The sequence below is a fragment of the Chroicocephalus ridibundus genome, chromosome Z (assembly GCF_963924245.1).
Source record: "Chroicocephalus ridibundus chromosome Z, bChrRid1.1, whole genome shotgun sequence".
NCBI lineage: Eukaryota > Metazoa > Chordata > Aves > Charadriiformes > Laridae > Chroicocephalus > Chroicocephalus ridibundus.
In genome coordinates, this window is record NC_086316.1 from 46,525,258 (window position 1) to 46,546,135 (window position 20,878).

Consider the following 20,878-nt stretch of genomic DNA (forward strand, 5'->3'; position numbering starts at 1 on the left):
GATGGACAAAGAGAAAAGCAGAGGGAGGGGACACAGGAAAAACACGGGCCATACAGCCTTCGTGATTCCTTTGTCTATACCAACCGGTCTCAAAGAACACCTGTGAGCTGCTGAGCACCCAAGATTAGTAGGGGAGAGTAATACCTGGAGAGCCAAAAAACTGCTTATGGAAATAATTGCAAGACAAATCCTGAACGTGGAAGCTGCAGAGGAAATAATGTCCCTGACAGTTTGTATTGCCATGCGGCAGCCAATGCACTGTCTTCTAAAGTCTTTATAATGCTATATTAATTTTTAAGCCTGCAAAATGATGCTGCCCCATGCCAAAGAAATGCTGTCTGGGTACTTGCAGGTCCTAGATGACTAGAAAATAACCTCAGCAAGTGCCTCAGGGGCACCCTCTTTTTCTCTTTCCATCTCTTTTCATCCCCGTGCAAGGTACTTGTAAAAAAACATCACTTGTGAGACAAAGGTCATCTTGTCATTTTCACAGTCAATGCACTACACAGATTTCTAACTGAAAATACAAAACCCCCAAAGCAATCAAACAAACACCCAACCTGAAAACATCCATATGTCTTCATAAAAGGCGACTGGAAAGAAATCTGTAAGACAACAGGAAACCTCACAAAATCACAAGATATGTTTGTAGATGTTGTCAGCAGATGTGTTGCTTCATCAACAACTATTTTGCTTACAAATTGCACTGATTTAAATGGAAAGACATAAAAGTAAATGTATTTAAACAAACAAGCAAGTTTGCAGTCAGCTTCTTATGACATTTTAACAATGTTTTATATCACCTTAATTTACCCTTGTTAATTACAAAAATAAATATTTCCTCCTGATGTAAGTACATTTAAGATGAGACTTGGGAAATAAATCCTTACGCTAATTCTTCTCGTGCAACTGTATGGATAATGAGCATAGTTTAAGATTTTGTTTATGTTTTTGGAGTCTAAAATTAATCCTAATTTGGCAACAACACCTCAGATAGATTGCAAAGAAAGTTACAGTCACTCCCAGTATTAGTTTACACAAATCAGAAACTCTTGGTAGGCTTTATGAATCCTTCATATTAGCTTAATTTAACTTAGGCTGCAGGTTTATTTATGAAGTTTCACTAATGAACTATTGTCAGTGTTTCTGAATATACAGCTATCTAAAGTTGATGATGTATTATAATTTTCAATATTTTTTAAAATATTTAGAGTAAGAACTGGAATACCACACAATGAGCAGTTTTGGCTAGGCCATGCTTTGCTATTCCTAGGAAAATCCACCCATATTTATCTAAGATAGCCTTAGAAAACACAGGCTTGGACACAATGAGTAAAGCTTGCTAGAAATTTGCTGCTGAAAATTCCAAATGTACCACCTACAGTGAGCACGCTTGTACTTGAGAAAGCTCACTGTGTACTGGCTACACCGTGTTATCTATATAATAGGCATAAAGAGCTTTGGATGAGATGGGTACAGGTGAAGTAGTCTGTCATCTGTTTTTTGAGCAAAGGACTAAAATCTGCAAATTTGCTTTCCCACCTGCTTGCATTTCACCACCTTTTACTATAACATGTACAGACTTAAAAGCCATACTGTTGGAGATAAGAAAGTACTACTATTCTCATTCTACTGAAGAGTTAGCAAGAGGTTAAATTGCATATCTGAGACTAGAAGGAACACCTTTACTAGAATAGCCACAGCTTAATAATGATAACTTTCAAAATAAATATGTACATTATGCACCCTTTTCTATGCTCTGTAAGCAAATCATCATACTGCATCTGTAAACAAAGCCAGGAATAAAGCTTCCAACTGCAATTTCTCAGCATCCCTGCAAAAGCTAGCAAACTGCTTTTAAGCCAATGAGAGGCAGGAATATTTTTTTCCACATTAGTGCTAGCCCATGGTAGAGGTATGCCCTGTGAATTAAACGACTTTACATTGCAACTTAATTGTGCATGAAGAAACCAACTGATAGAATTTATTTTGTTAATGCTTTTCATCCATCTGATCTTATAGCTGGCAAGCTGATTTCTAAGATTTTCAGGGGACCTTCACCTGCTTTGGTGATAAATTTCCTATATATTTGAAGTGTCCTACGCATATGACATCTGCAGATATCACAAATTCCTCTGACAAGAGTATCTGCTCTTGCCACATGCAATACCTGAAATTATATGAGATAAAGGAAGTGAAGAAGTAAACATGTTTTTCTACTTTTCTTCAATTGTTTTCTAACTACCCCACCCTTTGTCCAGTCACTTTCACGGCTACAGGTGTCAGTTATGTGTTGCTTTTCAGGGACCACTGGACCAGCACAGCAACTGTGGGATCAGCAGCTCTGTAATAGCTCCACATTTGGATACTTCTCTGGAGCATACGTCACTTACACCAGAACATGCCTACATACGCAGAGAGTAACTCATCCCATCACAGATCTTGTGGTCAACTTCCCCATGAAATCGGGCTCGCAGAGATAACGCTTCAGATATCTACTACCATAAAGAACCCTTCCAAAGCTATTAGAATTACTCCTGGGAACTAGTACATTATTAAAACGTTGGGGTTATCGACCCCAGCAGGCAGATAACCGCCACCCAGTCACTCGTACCCTCCTTCCCATTGGGATGGGGGAGAGAACTGGAAAAGCAAATGTGAGAAAACCTTGTTGGCTGAGATAAAAACAGTTCAATAAATGAAGGGGAAAAAAAGAAAACAAACAACCAAGCGATGCAAAGGCAATTACTCATCACCTCCCTCCTGCATACCCATGCCCAAGCAACAGCTACTTTGGAACCACTCCCCTCCGCCCAGCTTTAGTCCTTAGCGTGATGTTATACGGTATGGGATGTCTCTGGTCAGTTGGGATCAGCTCTCCCAGCTGTGTTCCCTTACAGCCTCTTGTCCACCACCAGCCTCCTTGCTGGAGGGGACAGTATGAGAAGCAGAGAAGGCCTTGATGCTGCGCAAGCACATTTCAGCAGTAGCTAAAACACAGGTTATCAGCGCTGTTTGTCACAATTTTAAAACATATGGGCTGCTGCGGATAAAATTAACTCTTTCCTATATAAGTAGGAAAAATAAGCCATTAAAAATCCTTTATCAGGACTGCCCCTGTTCCTAGACCACCATGACTAAAACTAACACTATATGCCTATGTTCTTCGTCACCTTACATTTATGTCCAGTCATGTCCTCTGTTACAGATACATTCTGTACTTACGTATTTTATCTTCCATTCTTCTGTTTCACAAGCTTTTGTATGACAGTATATTATCAGTCACTATTTACCCTGATTCATGTTTTTTATCCAGACAGACAGCAATATATATCAGCTGGATAGATCTCAATGCTTGAGCAATCTCCTTTTACTTAAAAATCTCCACATTAGAGCCCCATCATTTCTGTGCAATGAAAAAAACAAATGAAACTGGAAAAAAACCTTCTCAAAAATATTTTGCATCAGTTCTACTGAAATCCCACCTAAACAGAAAAAAAAAATAATCCTATGAATACAAGAATGCAGATCTGAGGTTTCATGTTTAGACCTCCTTGGCAGGAAAAGCAGCCTATTGGACCTCCCCAAAACAGTCTGGGGGAATGCTTTTAGGGAAAAAAGATATTAATGCTTTCATGCAAGGAAGATAATGACAGATGCAAGGATCCTATGGTCATAAGACAACGAAGAGGACCAATACAGTGATGTGCAGGCAGGTCACAGATGGGTCTTTGCCCATTCTGCATACTCCATTTCTAATAGTGGATGGCAACATGCGTGACAACGTTTTGAAGGAATGAATATTTTTAACTTTTGGTCTCCACCATATTCCAGCTCAGAGACATACTTCCTACCTATTTTGAATTCTGAGTGCAATTTCAATTGCACCGTGCAAGATATGTACTGTGCTTAATCCTGATGCCGTTCTGCATCAAACGGACCTCCCATTTCACTTTAGAGCTGCATTTCAAAAATGAATGAGGAAATTATTGAAATAAGTTCAAGTGCGACTCCTATGTGTGCTGATAATTGTTTTTTAACGAAACTTACTGATTCGGCAGGAGAAAGGTTTGCTCCTAATTGGAAAAGGGGTTTCAGCATAAATCCCAAACTCTCACGCACTCTCTATGCTGCAGAACCAGCTAGTAGCTGTTCATCGGATGTTTATGGAGTGTTAAGAAGAGTAGTGCAGGGACATAAGTTTGGGCTGAAAGGAGAAGTAACACATCGTTACACTCTCTTTGGCACTCTTTGACACCTCTAGCCAACAGCCTCACCATCCCACATGTTGGAGAAGTAAACAGGCCATCCTCTCTACCTCAGTTTGCCAAAATCAGAGATTTGATGACTGTTTTGGGACCCTGTAGCAATACAATCAATTTTCAAAGCAGGTTATACTTTTGTAGCATAGAGCCCATCAATGTGATCTACGTCGATGACCAATACCCACTGCTTTACTTCCGCATCTGAATTTCTCTAACTTGATTGCTTGCTTTCAGGAAAAAAAAAGTAACTTGTCTTCAAGAGAGCAATCTGACTTTGCTTAAAGTGTCAAATGTAATAATTTGTCTGTGTATCTTTAAGAAAAATTACAAAATCACAGTAATGGAAATTACTAGGCCAGAAAATATAAGCCTGCCTATAGCAATAAAACTATACAGACGCATATTTTTTCTTTTGTAAGAAAAAGCAATATCTGAGAGTTTTATCCTGAAAATATCTTATAAAAACACCTACTAATCCTATTAAGACATTTGCTTATAGCATAACTTTGCAGAGTTCAACTGTTCATAGCATGTTATTTAGAAAAATGCTTTGATTAAAAAGCTTTTGACACCGGATTCACAATTGCTTTACCAAACTTGTAATTAGAGGTCTGCTTCCAATGCCACAAGCATTAAAGGGGGAATCTATACTATGCTTTGTGCAAGTATGTGTATGTGCTGGCAGAGAAGTCTCAATGAACCACATTTTGCACTGTGTTTGACTGAGCTGACTACTGTGAAATCAGCTGGCAAAACCAATTACCACATCCACAGCGTGGATCCACTCTTTAACTTTCTCTGATACCTACAATGTCTGAAATGTGGGTGCCACATAGAAATGTATTTGTGCCCTTAAATTCTACTCAGCTGTAGACCTGTATGTATAAACCTCTGCAACTTGAAAACGGTCTGACATTTTACCCAATAAAAACTTGTCTACTGTAGTTGTAAACTCTCTCCTCCAGAGTTCAAAACCTCGAAATACAGATGCATTCTTAGAGGAAATACCAACCCTGGGAAAAAGACCATCTGAAAAAACCCTTTCATTTCTAACTCTCCATACAAAAGAATTCAGAAAAGTGTATGCCATACACCCCGTAACTATCAAAGCTTATATCCCTTCTATTGTTGACTTTGAATTGGAAGGGAAGATCTGACTCATTGTTATCAATTATTTACATAAAAGAACTAGAAGTGGTTGCATAATACTTCAGAATTTCATTTTATTTGTGAGCTCATTGTCTGGTACTTCAGTAATTAGAAACAGGAAAAAGGCTTTCCTGTAGTGTTGTGGTTAAATGTTTTGGGACCATGAAAGTCTCATGAAAGACCATTACAAAAAGGAAGAGCACTGCTCTCAAACACCAGTTAGGCAGTGAGAAATACCACCCAGCGACCAATACCAAGGTAGTGCAAAAGGACTATTTTTTCATCTTTGAGCAACTGGAATTCTGGCTGAACTTTGTTTTTGTTTATTCCTCTGCTTGACTTCTCTCACTTTCAATAACTACTCAAAGAAATGTCTTTCCTTTGGCTCTCAAAAAATTATAATTCATACCACTTGTGGACATCAGAGGAGATTATGTAATGCAGTGTGATAATATAATGAGCAGATTAGAAGAGTTTACCAAAAAGACAATTTCTGGCAGTTCAACAAAACTTTCATTAGGATATTTTCCACTATCGAAGCTGGAACCTGGATTAAAATGCCACTGAATCAAGCCCTGTAGTCCAATGAATTTTTCATTGTCTTGTCAATAGTAAAGGCTCTCACAAGGGACTGACCAGTGATGAGGGGACTTGTTGTGGGTCAGTGAACCAGCTTGAGCAAGACCGCCTCTCCTCTAGCCTGGCTAATTGTCCTCAGCTACCACCAATTCTGGGGTCCCATTTACTCTCAAAAAGCTTCAAATGAACACGCGCTTTATTCTGAAGCAGGAAAACATGAGAATTTAAAAACATCAACACTTAGCTTGTTTTCTGTTCTGTTTTAATGCAGACCTTATCTCTTCCCATAAGTCAAAAGCCCTTTTTAGATTACAATAAAAACATTAACAAATGTACTATGTGGTGGGGACTCATGCCCCATGTTTCTACAATATTTTTCTTTCAAGGAAGGAAAGATTTCCTCTAAAAATTTTGCACACATGCCTTAGGTCCTTCAGTCCTTCCCTGAGAGAAACAAAGTATGTATGATGATTTCGCCCGAGGTACGGCCACCTGCAGGACAGCCATGTTCATTGGGTAACAGCACACAAGGACTGTAAGTAACAGCTAAACAGAAAGTGAAGAAAAATATGCTCCAAATGGATCTGTAAAATTCTCCTACTTCAGCACAGTACAATTCTGCAAGTTGCAATGTTTATTTCCCTTATTTTTACAATTTTACACTGGGACCTTTAAGTTCAGCAACCGGCAAGCAACACAAATCTAATATCTCACAATCTCCATGCTGCATCACGCCCCTAGGCACTTGGTTGGGTGAGTAGATCATAATTAACTTGGAGGCTAGCTGATGAATCACTAACACTGCTCCTTGTAAAATGTGGCAATCTCACTGTAAACTGACACAGACTGCACCCTACTTCATTATTAACATCTGCTAAAATTGCAGCACAATAGGACATGGCCATAAGGCCAACAAGTTTAAAATCAGAATAGAACCAAAACACGATAGATCAGGATTGCAATCTCTGACTGCAGCTTCTATACCAACGACCTCTGACTGCTGTTGGGTTCAGATCCTGATTTTCATAAATGAACACTTCACCAACCCTTCAGAGACAATAATCCGAATCTTGTAGTTTCCTAACAACCCTAACCAAATTCCATTAGATTTGCAGTGACACTGAGACACGCTAGACACCTGACATTCAGTCTTTGGGTAACCTGCAATTAACGATACCACACAGTGTAAGCATTTGATCTATGGATCTGAAATACATATACATATTAAGTTAATTCTCTACTTGAAATTACCTTCCTCTTAAGGAAGATTTATCTGCTATCAAAGATGCTTCACTGGCATCAGACAGACCATGTTCTGCTGGATGACACCATCACTGAATCCTTTGAGTTTTAAGCATCCAGAGGCTAGAGAAAGTCAAGATGAAACACCATAGTTCAGAAAAAGAGCAGACACAGTGGAGATTCCCTCTGAAAAAGGCCTTTTCCTGGGTGCTGATACCCTGCTCCTACCTATCTCCAGCCTCCTTCCATAGCTAAATCACTGGCTTTCCCAGGTCCTCCCTGCAGTTGTGAGCATTGGGACCTGCAGCTCCATCCTGTTTTAAAGCCTTGTGCAAGCACAAGCAAAAAAAAGTAGTCACTAGTCTAAAAAAAAATTGTGAAGGTCTTTTTTGTTGTTGTTGTGACTAGCCATCTGACAGAAGAATAGCTTTTTACACAAAAGATAAAGCACAAGATGGTGCAGCAGTGCTTCTCAGTACAGCTTATCTTCCCTTCAGTTTTGTCTGCAGTGCACGATACAGCCAATTTCAAAGCAATAGCAACAGGCGCATACTGGCAATCAAAATGCATAAACTACACAGATAGATAGCCCCAGTTGTCAGGACTCCTTTCTATCACACTGCTGCAGTGGGAACGGTTTTGAGATGATCTTTCAAGCCAGAGATGAGAGACTTTAGGCTCCCTGTGTTTGACTGCTCAGTTCTTCAGATATCTGCTCTGAGTAGTGTCACAGCAGTCAATGAAGCTTTTTACTTTTACTTTTTGACTATCCAGGAGGCAACAGAAGCTGATCTGCCTGTCAAATATCTAGTATCCATTCTGATTAAATGGCTCAGGACATACTACAGGTCTTTGACACAAGCAGACAGTATAAACTAAGAGCTTGTCACTCTTGGAAGAAAATTAATTCTTTGGCATTTGATTGAGCATCTACATTAATATGATTGACAAAGGAAAGTAATAATGAATCGGAATGGATGCCACAGAAAATCCGCGTCAATATGTTGGATCGAGCAGGACTGAAACTCATTAACTTTTTTGCTGTTGTGGGAAAAGATGTAAAGCTGTCCAGATATTGCAGTAAGTAGACATAAGTAGCTTGTGTTTCTTGTGATTTCTGAACAGCAAAAATTATTGTCTCCCAAAAATCTTACACTCATTAAAAAATAACTTAGAAGGTTATTAAAATAAGTTATTTATGTAGTGGGATGCATCGCTGAAGAATGTTGAAGAGGGATCCAAAGAGTGACTCAGTATCTCCAAAACAGAAACAACAGCTTACTTTTACTTTTTCTTACATAAGTTTAATAAGAACTGCATTAAAGTCAATGGGTATTATTTAAAGAAGTTTTTTAAAAGGTTGTCTATTTTATAAAAGTATCTCTCAGCAGAATAAAACGTAAGCTCTGAAATACCATCCCCAAGAAGCTTCTCATGAAACAGAAAAACTCATTTTTGTTTGGTCAAAATATCAAAATGTTTTAATACTATGAACATTTCTGTTTTATTTCTGAGGCTATGCAATGGGTAGAGTACCATTTAGTGATCCCATCTACCTTCTAAGGACCCATGACTGATAATATGTAGTTGTTTCAACACAGATGGTTGCAGGTAACGATGGAATAACAGAAGAAGAATAATGCAGCAGTACTCAGCAGTAAACCAAAACAAGATGCTTTGCATAGCAGGAATGACTTCATCCACAGCTGACTGCTGTCTTTAGTCTCTGAGCAAAAGGAAGCTCTAGTATAGGCCTGTACCATTTACAAGCTTCGCGATTTGCTGCCAATTTGTAGAAACCAAAGTAAACTTCTGGCAGGACTCCTACATACCATAGTAGTTAAAGAAACTATCGTCCCACCCTGATTTTGACTACAAGCCTTGAAAGATTAGTCTAACGTTTCTTTCTACCCTTCTATTCTCCTTAACTAATAGAATATTTAATGTAAAAGTTCAAAAATATAATTTTGGAAAGTGCCACTCTTGTTATCTACAGTTGCTTCACAAACCCTCAGTTAGTTTTTTCTCATTCCTTTTTCCTCACCAATAAGCCTTGGCAACAGAAAGCCCTCACTACTAATTAAAAGTGAAAAGCCAGCAAACAGACCCAGTACCCTGATGTTTCACATCTGCGTGCAAAATTGCCCAGAGACACCTGCTTATTTTTACAGCAATTCTTTTTACTCTTTATCATTCCATCCTTTAAGGTTGGGTTATAAAATGAGGCAGAATAAACTAGATCATTTCACGGAGCGATGGCGCATTTGAACATCCCACCTTTACTGGAAGACACAAATCACCATTATGCAATGTTGTCCAGTTGCTATGGCAGGAAGCAGGAATCAACTAAATTGATCTTGCACATTACAAAATCTTTGCAAAGTATGGCTTTCAGAATGTTACCTAGTTGTGGTTACCTCAACTGCCAGGCACAACTTGAGTATTTAGTGCCAAATAGCCACATATGCTGTATAATCAGAATTCCTCCCCTGATTTCTGAAGACATTTTAGACATATAAAAATATAGACAGGCTACTAGTAGAGCTTTTCAGTACCTATGTAGTTGTTTAATTGTTGTTGAGTCCAGTGGAAACTAGGGAAGGAAGGGAGATAGCCCCCAAAGTTGAAGGTGCTTAGGTGACACTTACCAGGCTCAGTGTATCTGCTAATTGGAAATGCTGAGCCTCTGAGCAGAGGTTAGGCTGCCAAGTAACCTTACACTGAAAGCATGCTTCATGTATCGTCTGTGTCCAAAAGCTGACTCTACACCGACTCCATACCTCCTGATAACACTGACAAAGCTCAGTACAGCACAGTATCGGCCCTCCCACCACCACATCTCACCGCAGGACCTTAGGGATTGGGCTGTAAGAGTATTCACCAGGGAGGCAGGGTACAAAACCGCAAATCCCCCAGCTCTAGGAGAGAAATGAATCAGTCCAGTTTTATATCCCATATAAAATTCTAAACCAGCAGCAAAACAGAAAGCAGCCGCCCTTCTCAGGACATGCTTTGTAAGAAACTGATGACTTCAGTACCCAGCCAAAGAAAAAGATTCAGCTGTGATTCACAGATGGAGGTACATGGCTCCTTGCACCACCGAAGAGGGTGGATTCCTGAAAATGCACCTAAAGTAGGAGGCCTTCAAGCGCACACTCACCATACCCCAACTCCAAGGACAGGAGCATCTTCACGCAGATGAGCCGAGATGTGTCCCCGAAGTGTGTGTGGGGATGGAGGCTGGTGGACAGAGAAGAGAGGGATGTGCTGTGATGTAAACTGGCAGCTGAGCTGAGGAGTATTTGCAGAGGGCCAGGCTGACTGTCACATCTTTTCTCAAAACCTCTGGGAGGCCACTGCTGGCAAATGCATGTCCGTCACACTCAGTTTTGTGGACGACAGTCACAGGCACTTGGGGCATTGTCATACGGTCACCTTAGTTCACTGAAACTGGCATTGCCAGTGAGAGGTTCAGGCCATGCTTCGTCTTCCTTACTTGTGCCTGTCTCGCTCTTCTCTGACCTGAGGCTGTGCTGAATGAGACACCTGCCTGACCTGGCTGAAAATGTAGGTTGTTGCTGCTGTTGTTAGCAGCACAGTTTTCAGCGCGATTCACTCTGGAGAGCTGCACAAAGGCTGAGGAAAGGAGGAAAGGGCAAACATGAGGTAAGGAGTGGGGGTGACCACCCTTTTGTGGTGATCAATCAGCCACCGTCTTGCTCTTCCAACACTTTGTATGGGGCTATAATAGGGATACCTAGTTCAAAGCTAGGGCGGATGCTGAAGTCATGAAGCCATACAAATTAGTTCTTGCAGCATGCTGAATGACAGTGCCTGCATATTCTGGGCTGTAAGCAATTTATGTTCCTACTCGTTTTCAGGTAACTAGCAGGTTTATAACTCTTACTTGTAATGCTGAGACATCTCGTAACCAAACCAAAGATTTCTGGTATTAGACACCAAAAATGTATAGCACATTTGTTGATTCTGACCTTTTTACACCAGTGACAGGACACCTCTAAAACTGAGATAACAATGGCGCATGAAATTCCTCAGTTGCAAGAAAAATAGAAGGCTTTGGAAAGAGTAAGAATCAATAGACTTTTATTCATTCTTTTGTTTCAATGAACGTGTGTCCTGAGGATATGTCCTAACACTTTCAGTGTAGTATATGCATTTTCTGTACGAGCACCTAGCTCTGAAATCCTCGGCTTGTCACAAACTTAACTGAGTCAATGTAGCAATCAGGGCTATCTACCATTTGTTCCACATGAGTGTTTTCTTTTTGATTAAACTAGCCTGCATGTGCAGAATGTTTTTATATCTCAAAACAAAGGGGTTTACTGAATTTATCTTTTTATTCTCTCATGGTACTTTTGCTTTAGGAATGTTTTAGTGAAGAAGGGGCAGATATGATTCAGTAAACTGAGCTCCTGTATGAAAACAGGATGAAAAAGATATGCCTAATAGGCAAAAGGGAAAGAAAAAGCTCTTGCATGTACTTGTTTCTAGACAAAATATTTGGCAGCATGTAAACGGCATCAAATAAGAACAACTGAATGAGAACACGTGCCAAGATTGCAGTCTCAAATAAATAAACTATTATTATTAATAAAATTAATACCAACATAATATGTTTCTATGTTGAACAGTATTTCTAGTCATCACAACTAAGATGTGTGTATGTACATTTATTTATACAGCTTCTGAGAGCTAAATCCTACATGTTACTCATCTCGGCCTACCAGGCAGGATCAGTCTGACTGACCAAACAATTATTTGGCACAATTAACCTCAGTTTTCAGTTATTTCACCCTATGGCTGAAAGTAGCTGTGACAGCTCCCCGAGATTCACTGTAAGACAAGTGGGTCTATATGTAACAGGCAGCAAGGCGTAACGAGGCCCTGTTCTTCAGCCTGTCCATACATGGTGCCCCACTGCTATGAAGAAGGCGTTAACCAGGAGAGGATTCTCCTATCAAAGTGTGATCCAAGGTTGCTCCAATTGCTTTCTCCAGTCAAAGCAATGTTAAGTTTTGCCGCTGACTCCCAGCTTGCACCTGCTGCATTCTTCTGGAGATTGTGGGATTGTAGCGAAGAGGCAACACAAACCCAAAACCATTTCTGTTGTGTAAAGGACAACGTTTCACCTCTTTTAGTCTCTCATCTGTAGGCAAACACTACTAAATGCTTTCCACAATAAGAAAACAAACCCCTAACCTCAAGAAAACAAAATGCACAGTCACCATGTTGACTCCTCATAGGATTCTCCTTCCTCTAACTCATGCAATTCCACAGAAAGGTATTCATTTCTGCCAAGTATCTAGTTAAAAAAATGTAACCAACACATAACTGCCCTCAAATACCCATGGAGGCAGAAACGTGGCCTGCTTCCTGAGGTGAGGTATCCCTCCCACTGTCTCCCCCAGTCTTCACCACAGCATATCCAAAGAACAGAGTTAGAATGACAAATACCAGGAAGCAGAGCTCTGAAGGAGAAACACGTCACTTATGGAGATACATGCAACCAGTCATGTGACACAAATATTACGATCTGGCAGAATTGCCACTTCTGGGTTTACAAGGTTTCTATCAGACCTCCACATGTAAAATCTCCGTCACTTTGAAAGACATCATGAGAGAAAAAAAATATCTCCATTAACTTGTCTATTTTTTCAATACACAAAAGTCTATAAAGTTCAAGAAAGTCAGAAGCCAAGGCAGTTGTCACACATAATAACCCCCCAATAAATCAATGAGATGATATCTGAGAAAACTAAGACACACCCCTTATATACTGCATCCCAAAGGGATTGAAAATGGTTCATTTCACGTGCCCAGAACTCCCAAACTAATTTTTATGTGTTTTTGGATGGCTCCAAATGCTTTGAAAGCGTCATGCAGTGTGCATGGAATAGATATAAACATGTAATTTACAAGATTTGAATGCAAATCACGCTTCTTTATGAGGATTCAAGTTTCCTAGAATTTCATAGAAGAACTGGTACTTTCTACTTGACGAACGAGATTGAAAATGTCATGAGTGTCATAATGCCTTACTTGTTCTCATTGCTGGCATCATATCGAGGCATAGGGTCAAAATCATTTCCATTGACATCAAAACTGGCCTGTGAATCCTGTAGACAACAGGAGAAAGAAAACGAATTTCTCATTAACTAGGATTGACTCATGTGGCCTATACATTCTTCAGCAGGTTCCTACAAGAGTGTAATTAGGTTAACTTAACATTCCTGTGGTTTATGGTGACTGCATGTTTTAGGAAAGGATTATATATTTAATAATTACGAGGTTTACGTGTTTTATTTTATTTTTGTAAAAGGGAAAAGGATAACAAATGCTCTGAAAAAGCATAGCACCACCGTCAGAGAGGAAATAGAAAGTGGTGTTTCATTTAACCAGAAGACTACATTTCTTCTAAGAAACTTCAGGAAGTTAAGAGAGTTCATTCTCAAAATTGGTATTTTGCTAAATGTTTCAAAGTTCAAGAAATTATCTACACAATGATGGCTCAAATTTCAGTCATAGTTTCAAGGAATAAAGATAATATCGTGTTCTTAAGAATATTACTATAAAAATACAGCTTGAAATGCAATGTAAACTCCCATTTCCCTGGGAGTGTAACTGTTTCAAATATTTGCAAGATATCTCTGTATTTTTGTTCCATATTTTACATTTACCAGGATTCTTACAGCTGAAAATAGTTTATAGAGTAAATAGCTGCTGGTTTGTATGGCTGTCATTAATTGATGCGGTAGCATGTGGTGCATTGACATGACAAGCAGCTCTTTTTAATCTCTTCTTTGTTCAAAACCAGTTACCACATCCACCTCAAATATTCCTGTTTGCAGCCACACCGTAATAATTTGACATATAGAAGGCATTTGTCATCAAACAAGCAATGTGTACTGCTTTGGGGGAATTCCTTGTTGGCGTAAGGAAAGGGAGAGAGGAGGTGGTAAGGGAATAAATAGCTGCTTTAAATTTTATGGAAGGACAGTACTGGGATGAGGTGACATATGATACAATCCCAGTCATTCATTGAAGAGGTAAAATTATATTTGGTTTTTTAAATAACTTAGGAGATTAAAATGAAAGATGTAGCATGCATTAGGACCAAGCATACATTGACAAATAGGGCAATTGCCTGTCACCGGTGTTTTTGCAGTCCTCCTCATTTATTTCAAATACAGCATGGGGAAGGATACGGATGTAAGTGTGGCTAATCTAAAATAAATGGCTTTAAACTGTGGAAACGATTGTTTCCACGGTTTTGTGGAAACGAAACCCCTTTTGATGGCTTGTTAAAGATGTTTTTATCACCTTCATCTCTTCAATGCTCTGTCAAGATGATATGCTTGCTGGCAAAACGCCTGTGTTCAGGGGTCTTTTACAAGATCTACTTCTATAATGGGACTCAAGGTATATGCATGCCTTGCACTGGTCATCTTCAGCACTCCTGCTCAAGCCAAATATATTTGTTTGTTCTCCTACTTTGTGTGAATGTACACCTTACACACTTTATTTCAGAAAAATGATATGGTCCTCGAAGTCATGTGCTTTCAGGAAATGCCTACTCCTAAAGCACAGGACTAATCACTGCAGCAAAGGGTGGCCCTGATGATCTGAACAGCTTCAAACTCTGACACTAACACAAGAAGTCACCCACTAGAGAACGAGCTTCTCCTCACATTATACAACCCTCCAAGATATATTAAACCTATCATTTAACTGTGATGAACCACAAGCAAACAGAAACCTCCTGATGTGATATGAGACATAGGACACCGAAAACAAAGGACACAGCTCTATTACAAATTGTCAGGGGACTCACTAGAGTTATGAGAGATTTACTAGAAAGATCCCAAAATATCCTACACGTGTTTTTAACTGAGTGAATTATAACAAGTCATGTCCTTTTCCTTTAATATTAATGCTAGCAGAAAGATAAATAGCTTTAAAAATAAATACATTGAAGGATATGTCTAAAATTACAGTCTTTGAGAAAAGCTACTGTCTAGCTATGTAAATGTATTGGCCAAAAATGGACTTGAGCGGTATGCATTAACTGAAATGCAGTGTATTCCATTGCTGAAGTGTGAGGATATTAATTAAAATAATTACAGAAAAAAGAAAAAGCATCCAATGATTGGTTCCAGTCCTTCAGAAATTCAGGACTCAGCTACAAGAGGCACACAGATATTGAATAGGTTCAGATGGAACATAGTCTTAACTAAAACAATACAGATAACCAAAAGCTGTCTTCTTTCCTCCCACTGGTGTTAACATTTGAGGAAACCCTCACATGATTCTTCCTCTTTCCCTCCTCCCTCCCTCCATCTTTCCAGGAGTAGCAAATTTATTCAGGGTAATAATAAAGCGGCAAATCTGGACCTCTTTGGACACTCACATAATTCTGCATCAAGTCTGGATGGTTTCTTTCGATGCCGTCATCCAGGATGGTGACCACAACGTTCTTTCCAGTGTAACCCCTCTTCCAAGCACCTACTATATTCATATCTGATTGGCAATGGTGGGTGTTATCACTGCAGTGCTGGGGAGAGAAGAGGAGATAAAGATGTTGGATGTTGCAGATTAGTGAGCAGTTGAAGGGTGGAGATATTACTCTACTTACATTAACTTCATTTAAATCAGCACATGAGCATATTGATTTGAAAAGCAACTATATCAACACCTTCACTTTGACAGAAAGTAGTTTTAAAAGAAATGCCAAATTAAATGAAAATTGCTAGTCCTGCTTATTTCCCTTTCTCATTACACTTCATTTTAGGCAATAGAAAAGGGAAGTGTCCAGCCATACTGAACCACTAGAAGCCATGTGTAAAACAAAGCAACTGTTCCTGGCTGTTAAGCACACTCATTTGAAATGTACATTTGAATTATTTGAATTTTTTCAGAAAAACAAACCATATGTGGATAAAAGTAGACCAAATGCCTGTACAGAAATGGTCATGGAAAAAAACCTTGCTTTTTTCAGCTTATGTGCTGTACAGTTTCTTGACAGAACGTCTGGAAACTAATCCAGATTCATTTCTATCTACAAAAGAAGGCTTTTGGCAGGTTTTGTGCAGTATCAGCAGGAGATGAGCAGCAGTTAAGAACCTGTAACCAAAACAACACCCTGAAAAACTTGCAGCTTAGGGTGTCTGATGAATTGTAGATAGATAGATTGAGAACAGCCTGCGGTACAGCTTTCAGAGCAACCATGTCCAGTGTGGTGGAGAAAGAAAGTTTAGGGTACATTAAAACTGAAAGCCTCTTCCTTGACATGAATGCACCCAGTTAATGTGAAGAAATCTGGCTTGCCATGGCAATGAGACATGACCCTCGGGTATTCGTATGCCCCATTAGCGACTCTTTAACCCACACGCAGAGCCCTCCCCTGTGAAGTGAGTTCAACGAGCCCCTCATTGGCGCTGCTTTTTTCCAGCTCCTCCAGGCTCAGGCAGAGCAACAGTCAAAAAAAAAAAAAAAAAAAAAAAAAAAAGAAAGCCCAGAAAAAACAAGAGGGGGTGCAGGGAAGGGGAAAAAAAAAGGGTGGGAGGAAGGTAAAAGAAATTAAAGAAGAAACTTGTATCACAGCAACAGTGGCCACACGAGCATGCTCCACCTCACTCCCTGCCCCACTGCCTCCTGTCCCCACTGCAGCCTCATGTTTTGGCACTCTACAATTTGCAAGGAGTATAAATACATTCAGAGGCATGCACTCCTCCCTGACTTATTCCGTCCCTCTCTTCCCGAATGCAAGCACACTGAAGAACTGTTAGCCATACTGGGTGCAAACTGACATCAAATTACTATTAAATTGTAACTTTCCTCCTTTTTCTCCAGTTTACCACCCTGTACTGTCATACACAAACCAGAGGATTTAAGAGCAGTCATTTGCTGTTACTGAAGCAAGATTATATTATTAGGCGATATATATATGTACACAGTATAAAGTCTCTCTCATGGTCTTTTCTTTGTGTCTGAAAATATCCGTCTCTCTGTCTATCCATCCTCACACAAAGGAGCTTGAAGGACTTCAGGGACCAGTTCCAAGGAATGTATAGGGCAGGCTTAATGCTTTTGTTCTGTGTATTGCTTGGAAATGCTCACACTGCTGGCTTTATGAAATTAATTACAGTCTAAACTTGCCATCTGGACACTGAATGTAATGGTTGTACACATGAGGGTTTCTAATGTACAAACAAGGGGGTTAAAAGTGTGTAATGTTTCCAAGTGCCTTTGCATTTTTCAAAAGTGTTACTGAATTAAGCATCAGAAAATACCTGCAAAAGCTATTAATATCATCATTCACATTTTGCTGATGTGAAGACAAGGAGACAAAAATGTGGAAACACCAGCCTCCAGCCACAGAGTAAACCCAAGAGAGAGCTGCAATGGGCAATCAGGATTCCTGGCTCTCACCTCCAGTCAAATTTACTGGGCCATTACACTGCCCCTTCATCCCCTTCTCTGAAATGCCAAATGACCCTTTGGCTGCTTTGCTGATTGTCTTGTCCTCTCTTCCTAGGGGATGAACTTGTTGTCTTGCTTCCCTGCCAGTCAAACCACTCAGGCTGAGCAAGCATATGGGTTTTTAATCCCCATTCCCTTCCAAACTCTTTGGCTCTCTGCCAGAAGATCACTGCTTTTCCCCTTAATGATGTTGGAACCGTCAGTTGCCCTCACTTACCTTACCTGAACTTCTGCTTTTGTGGTGGTGGCTGAAGGGGGCTGCTTTGCTACGTGCATGTAGACAAACACAAGACAAGAGACATCTCTTGCTTTACCACGTGCTATGATGATTCTCTCAAGAGACGTGCCAGGTCAAATTGATGCTGAAATTATCTTGCTCTGCTCCAAGACTGGGCAGAAAGCTAGTCTAAACAAAATCTTCCTGCATAAAAGAAATTCCAGGGGTAGAGCAGGCATAACTGCTTGCCCACTTATAACTTTGGATCACAGCATAGGTAACACATGGATACAAAGTCCAAAGGCAGCAAAGAAGCATCCAAGTGGGTGTAGTTCCACAGCAGCTGAAGGGTTCATTTCTTACGGTTACAATATATAACTAATTCTCAAGTCCTATTAAAAGTAGCATCTTTGTTTGCTTTTCACCTCTATCTTTACTCTTCTTCCTCCTCTCAATTCTTTATCTACATTCTTCTCTCCCTTCTCCTACCCTTGTTCTTTTCTTCCAATACTGTCTTTTACCACTTAAATCCCAGGTTTGTTTGGTTCAACATCTGATCTCAGATTCCCATGTTTTAACCACAAACTATACCTTCCCGAGATTAGTGTCTGATTTTCTCCAGACTAATCAGATTGTGTACTTTTCTCTCAAAGCAGTCAGATTTGGTTTTTATCAGGACCACTTTAAATCTTGGAGTGCAATTACTCTTCAAATACTATACAATATGGTATAGATATGCTGTCTACATCTAACAGCATCTAAGATGCCATCTACTACTTGGTTTCACTTGCACTCTTTCCCTTCCCTTTGATTTCCTTTCCTTCAAAAACATTTCTTGTAAGGAATTTTCTGCTACTGTGTTCTATTCCATAATTTTTCTTTAATTGTGTGCTGCTGCTTTACCACCTATCCAAATTACATTGTCAGATTTTTAGCAGAGGGCTGTTTTTTAATTAATTTGGAATCACTGTTTCAATTTACAGTGCTACCCAAATAAAAAATAATAAACCAGCTGTCATGATAATAAAAATTATGTGATACAGAAGTGACTGAATTTTATATCAGTGGGCAAGTACTGAATTTTATAGCTCATTTTCAATCTATTTTTCCTGTTCTCTCTTTTTAGAATAAAAACAAACTTTGTCATGATAACATACAAAACCTGTGTGCTTACAAATTTTTAATAGATCTATTAATCTTTCAACTGTTGTTTTCTGAATTTTAAAGGGAATAGTATAAACTAGCTTAGTCTACAGCAGATAAAGTAATTAAGAAATCTCCTGCACTGGTACCATGACTAGACAACTGCAGTAAGCCAGCACTATTTCAAGATATATTGTTTTCATCTATTGCCTGGAGGACACCATCAAAAGGAATAAACAACCTCTCACCCAGTTACATAGAGTAATTTTATTGAGATTTTTAAAAGGCATTCAAAGGATGATGTTTTTCTTTGGACTGTTTAATTGGAAAATGTTAATGATACCACCATTAGTATTTAATAGAAACCATCTGCAAGGTTGAGAGACTCTTAAAAGTACATTTAGGAAGTAAGAAGGCTATAGTAAGAAAAAATTCAGATACTGAACTTTTCTCACATTTGAAATTCAATGCTTATGAACATAAAAAGACAAAAGAGTCACTTAGACATCTTTGGACAGACAATTTGGAAGCCTGCCTCCGTGCAATTAACAAGCAGACGTAACATTAGAAAGGTTTTCTGTTTTGATGTTTGCATGATGCCTTCACAGTATCAGACATGGGCCTGGATTCTCTTAGCTATTTTGTGAAATTTTCTCTTAAACGTACCTTATAATTATTATCATTATCTTAATGTGTCTTGCCTGCTGCACTAATTTTTGTGGTTGGAGGCTTGGTGTATCCAGTTAGGGATCAATAACAAAATCAAACAGTTAAATTGAGAAATCAAGAATGATATCAATGGTCAAACTCCTTTGGAATTCCAGAGATTAAAATCAAATTAAAAGAACAAAGACTATAAAATTCTGTTCTGAATTTTTGCAATGCCTGTTAGTCTATAAAAGCAGAGTAGAAACAGAAGTTTCTAGTCCTGTGACATGCAGTCTCTCAGAAAGGGCATATTGTGCCCTCTGCAAGTCTTCAAGAGGTACCTTGCATTGGTTTCCTGTAGTTTTTCAGTTACAAGGAGTTCTTTGACAAAATCTTGTCAATATTTGAGGGGATATAGAGAAAGAGAAGAGGAACAAGAACAATAACTACAGTCTTTCTGGTTTCATTAGAGTAGTAATTAAATGGTCTTTGGCATTGATGGAAACATGCAGAGTACAGATGCGTTCTCTACATCAGGGGGTTTTGTCAGCCACTAACCTGCAAGCATGGGGAGGAAAGGAGAAGTTGCACAAGACTGCACATAGAGGAAGAAGAACAGTCAACGGCCTACGCATTGACCTTGATCAACACAAGCAGGGAGAAGGGTGGCACACAGGGCCAAGGAATGGATTGTGGCATTTTGTGGAGCTATCACAAAAAAGAGACCAACTACCTGTTCTCTGAAGGGAATGTAATGTGGGGCATTTGGCAGTCTTAGCTGGTCCAGGCAAATGCACAGGCAGCAAAGTTTATCAGCTTGTAACTTTAGTAGAGTTGACATCTTGATGCTACGTTAAGCTTTCTGAGGTGCAGTTTTGGGCAGTTTTCTAAATTAAAACTTGCCAAATATTCTCTCATTTTCCTGCAAAAAGGAGAAATAATCTCTTTTCTTTATGCTTTTGATGTGATCCAATTTTAGACTAGAATGAAAGAAGTAAGCAGGGAGGTAATGAGTAGAGTTGGAAAGGCAGGCTCCTTATTAAAATGGCTCGCGTAATGTAATAGAAATCATGACAACAGGCTTTGAAGAGCATCATAACCTGTAAAGCTAATATGATCTACTAAAATTATTTTC

The 20,878-nt window shown here is 39.3% G+C and overlaps 1 protein-coding gene across 2 annotated transcripts in view; it reads right to left on the minus strand.

Moving 5' to 3' along the window:
• Positions 1-20,878, minus strand: part of PCSK5 (proprotein convertase subtilisin/kexin type 5) — a 253,679-nt gene that overhangs the window by 159,608 nt on the left and 73,193 nt on the right. For both annotated transcript variants that reach the window (XM_063320402.1, XM_063320403.1), the window contains exons 4-5: positions 15,664-15,807; positions 13,296-13,372 (exon numbers count right to left, since the gene is read on the minus strand). In XM_063320402.1, the coding sequence (XP_063176472.1) occupies positions 13,296-13,372; positions 15,664-15,807 (221 nt within the window). The remainder of the gene's footprint in view (positions 1-13,295; positions 13,373-15,663; positions 15,808-20,878) is intronic.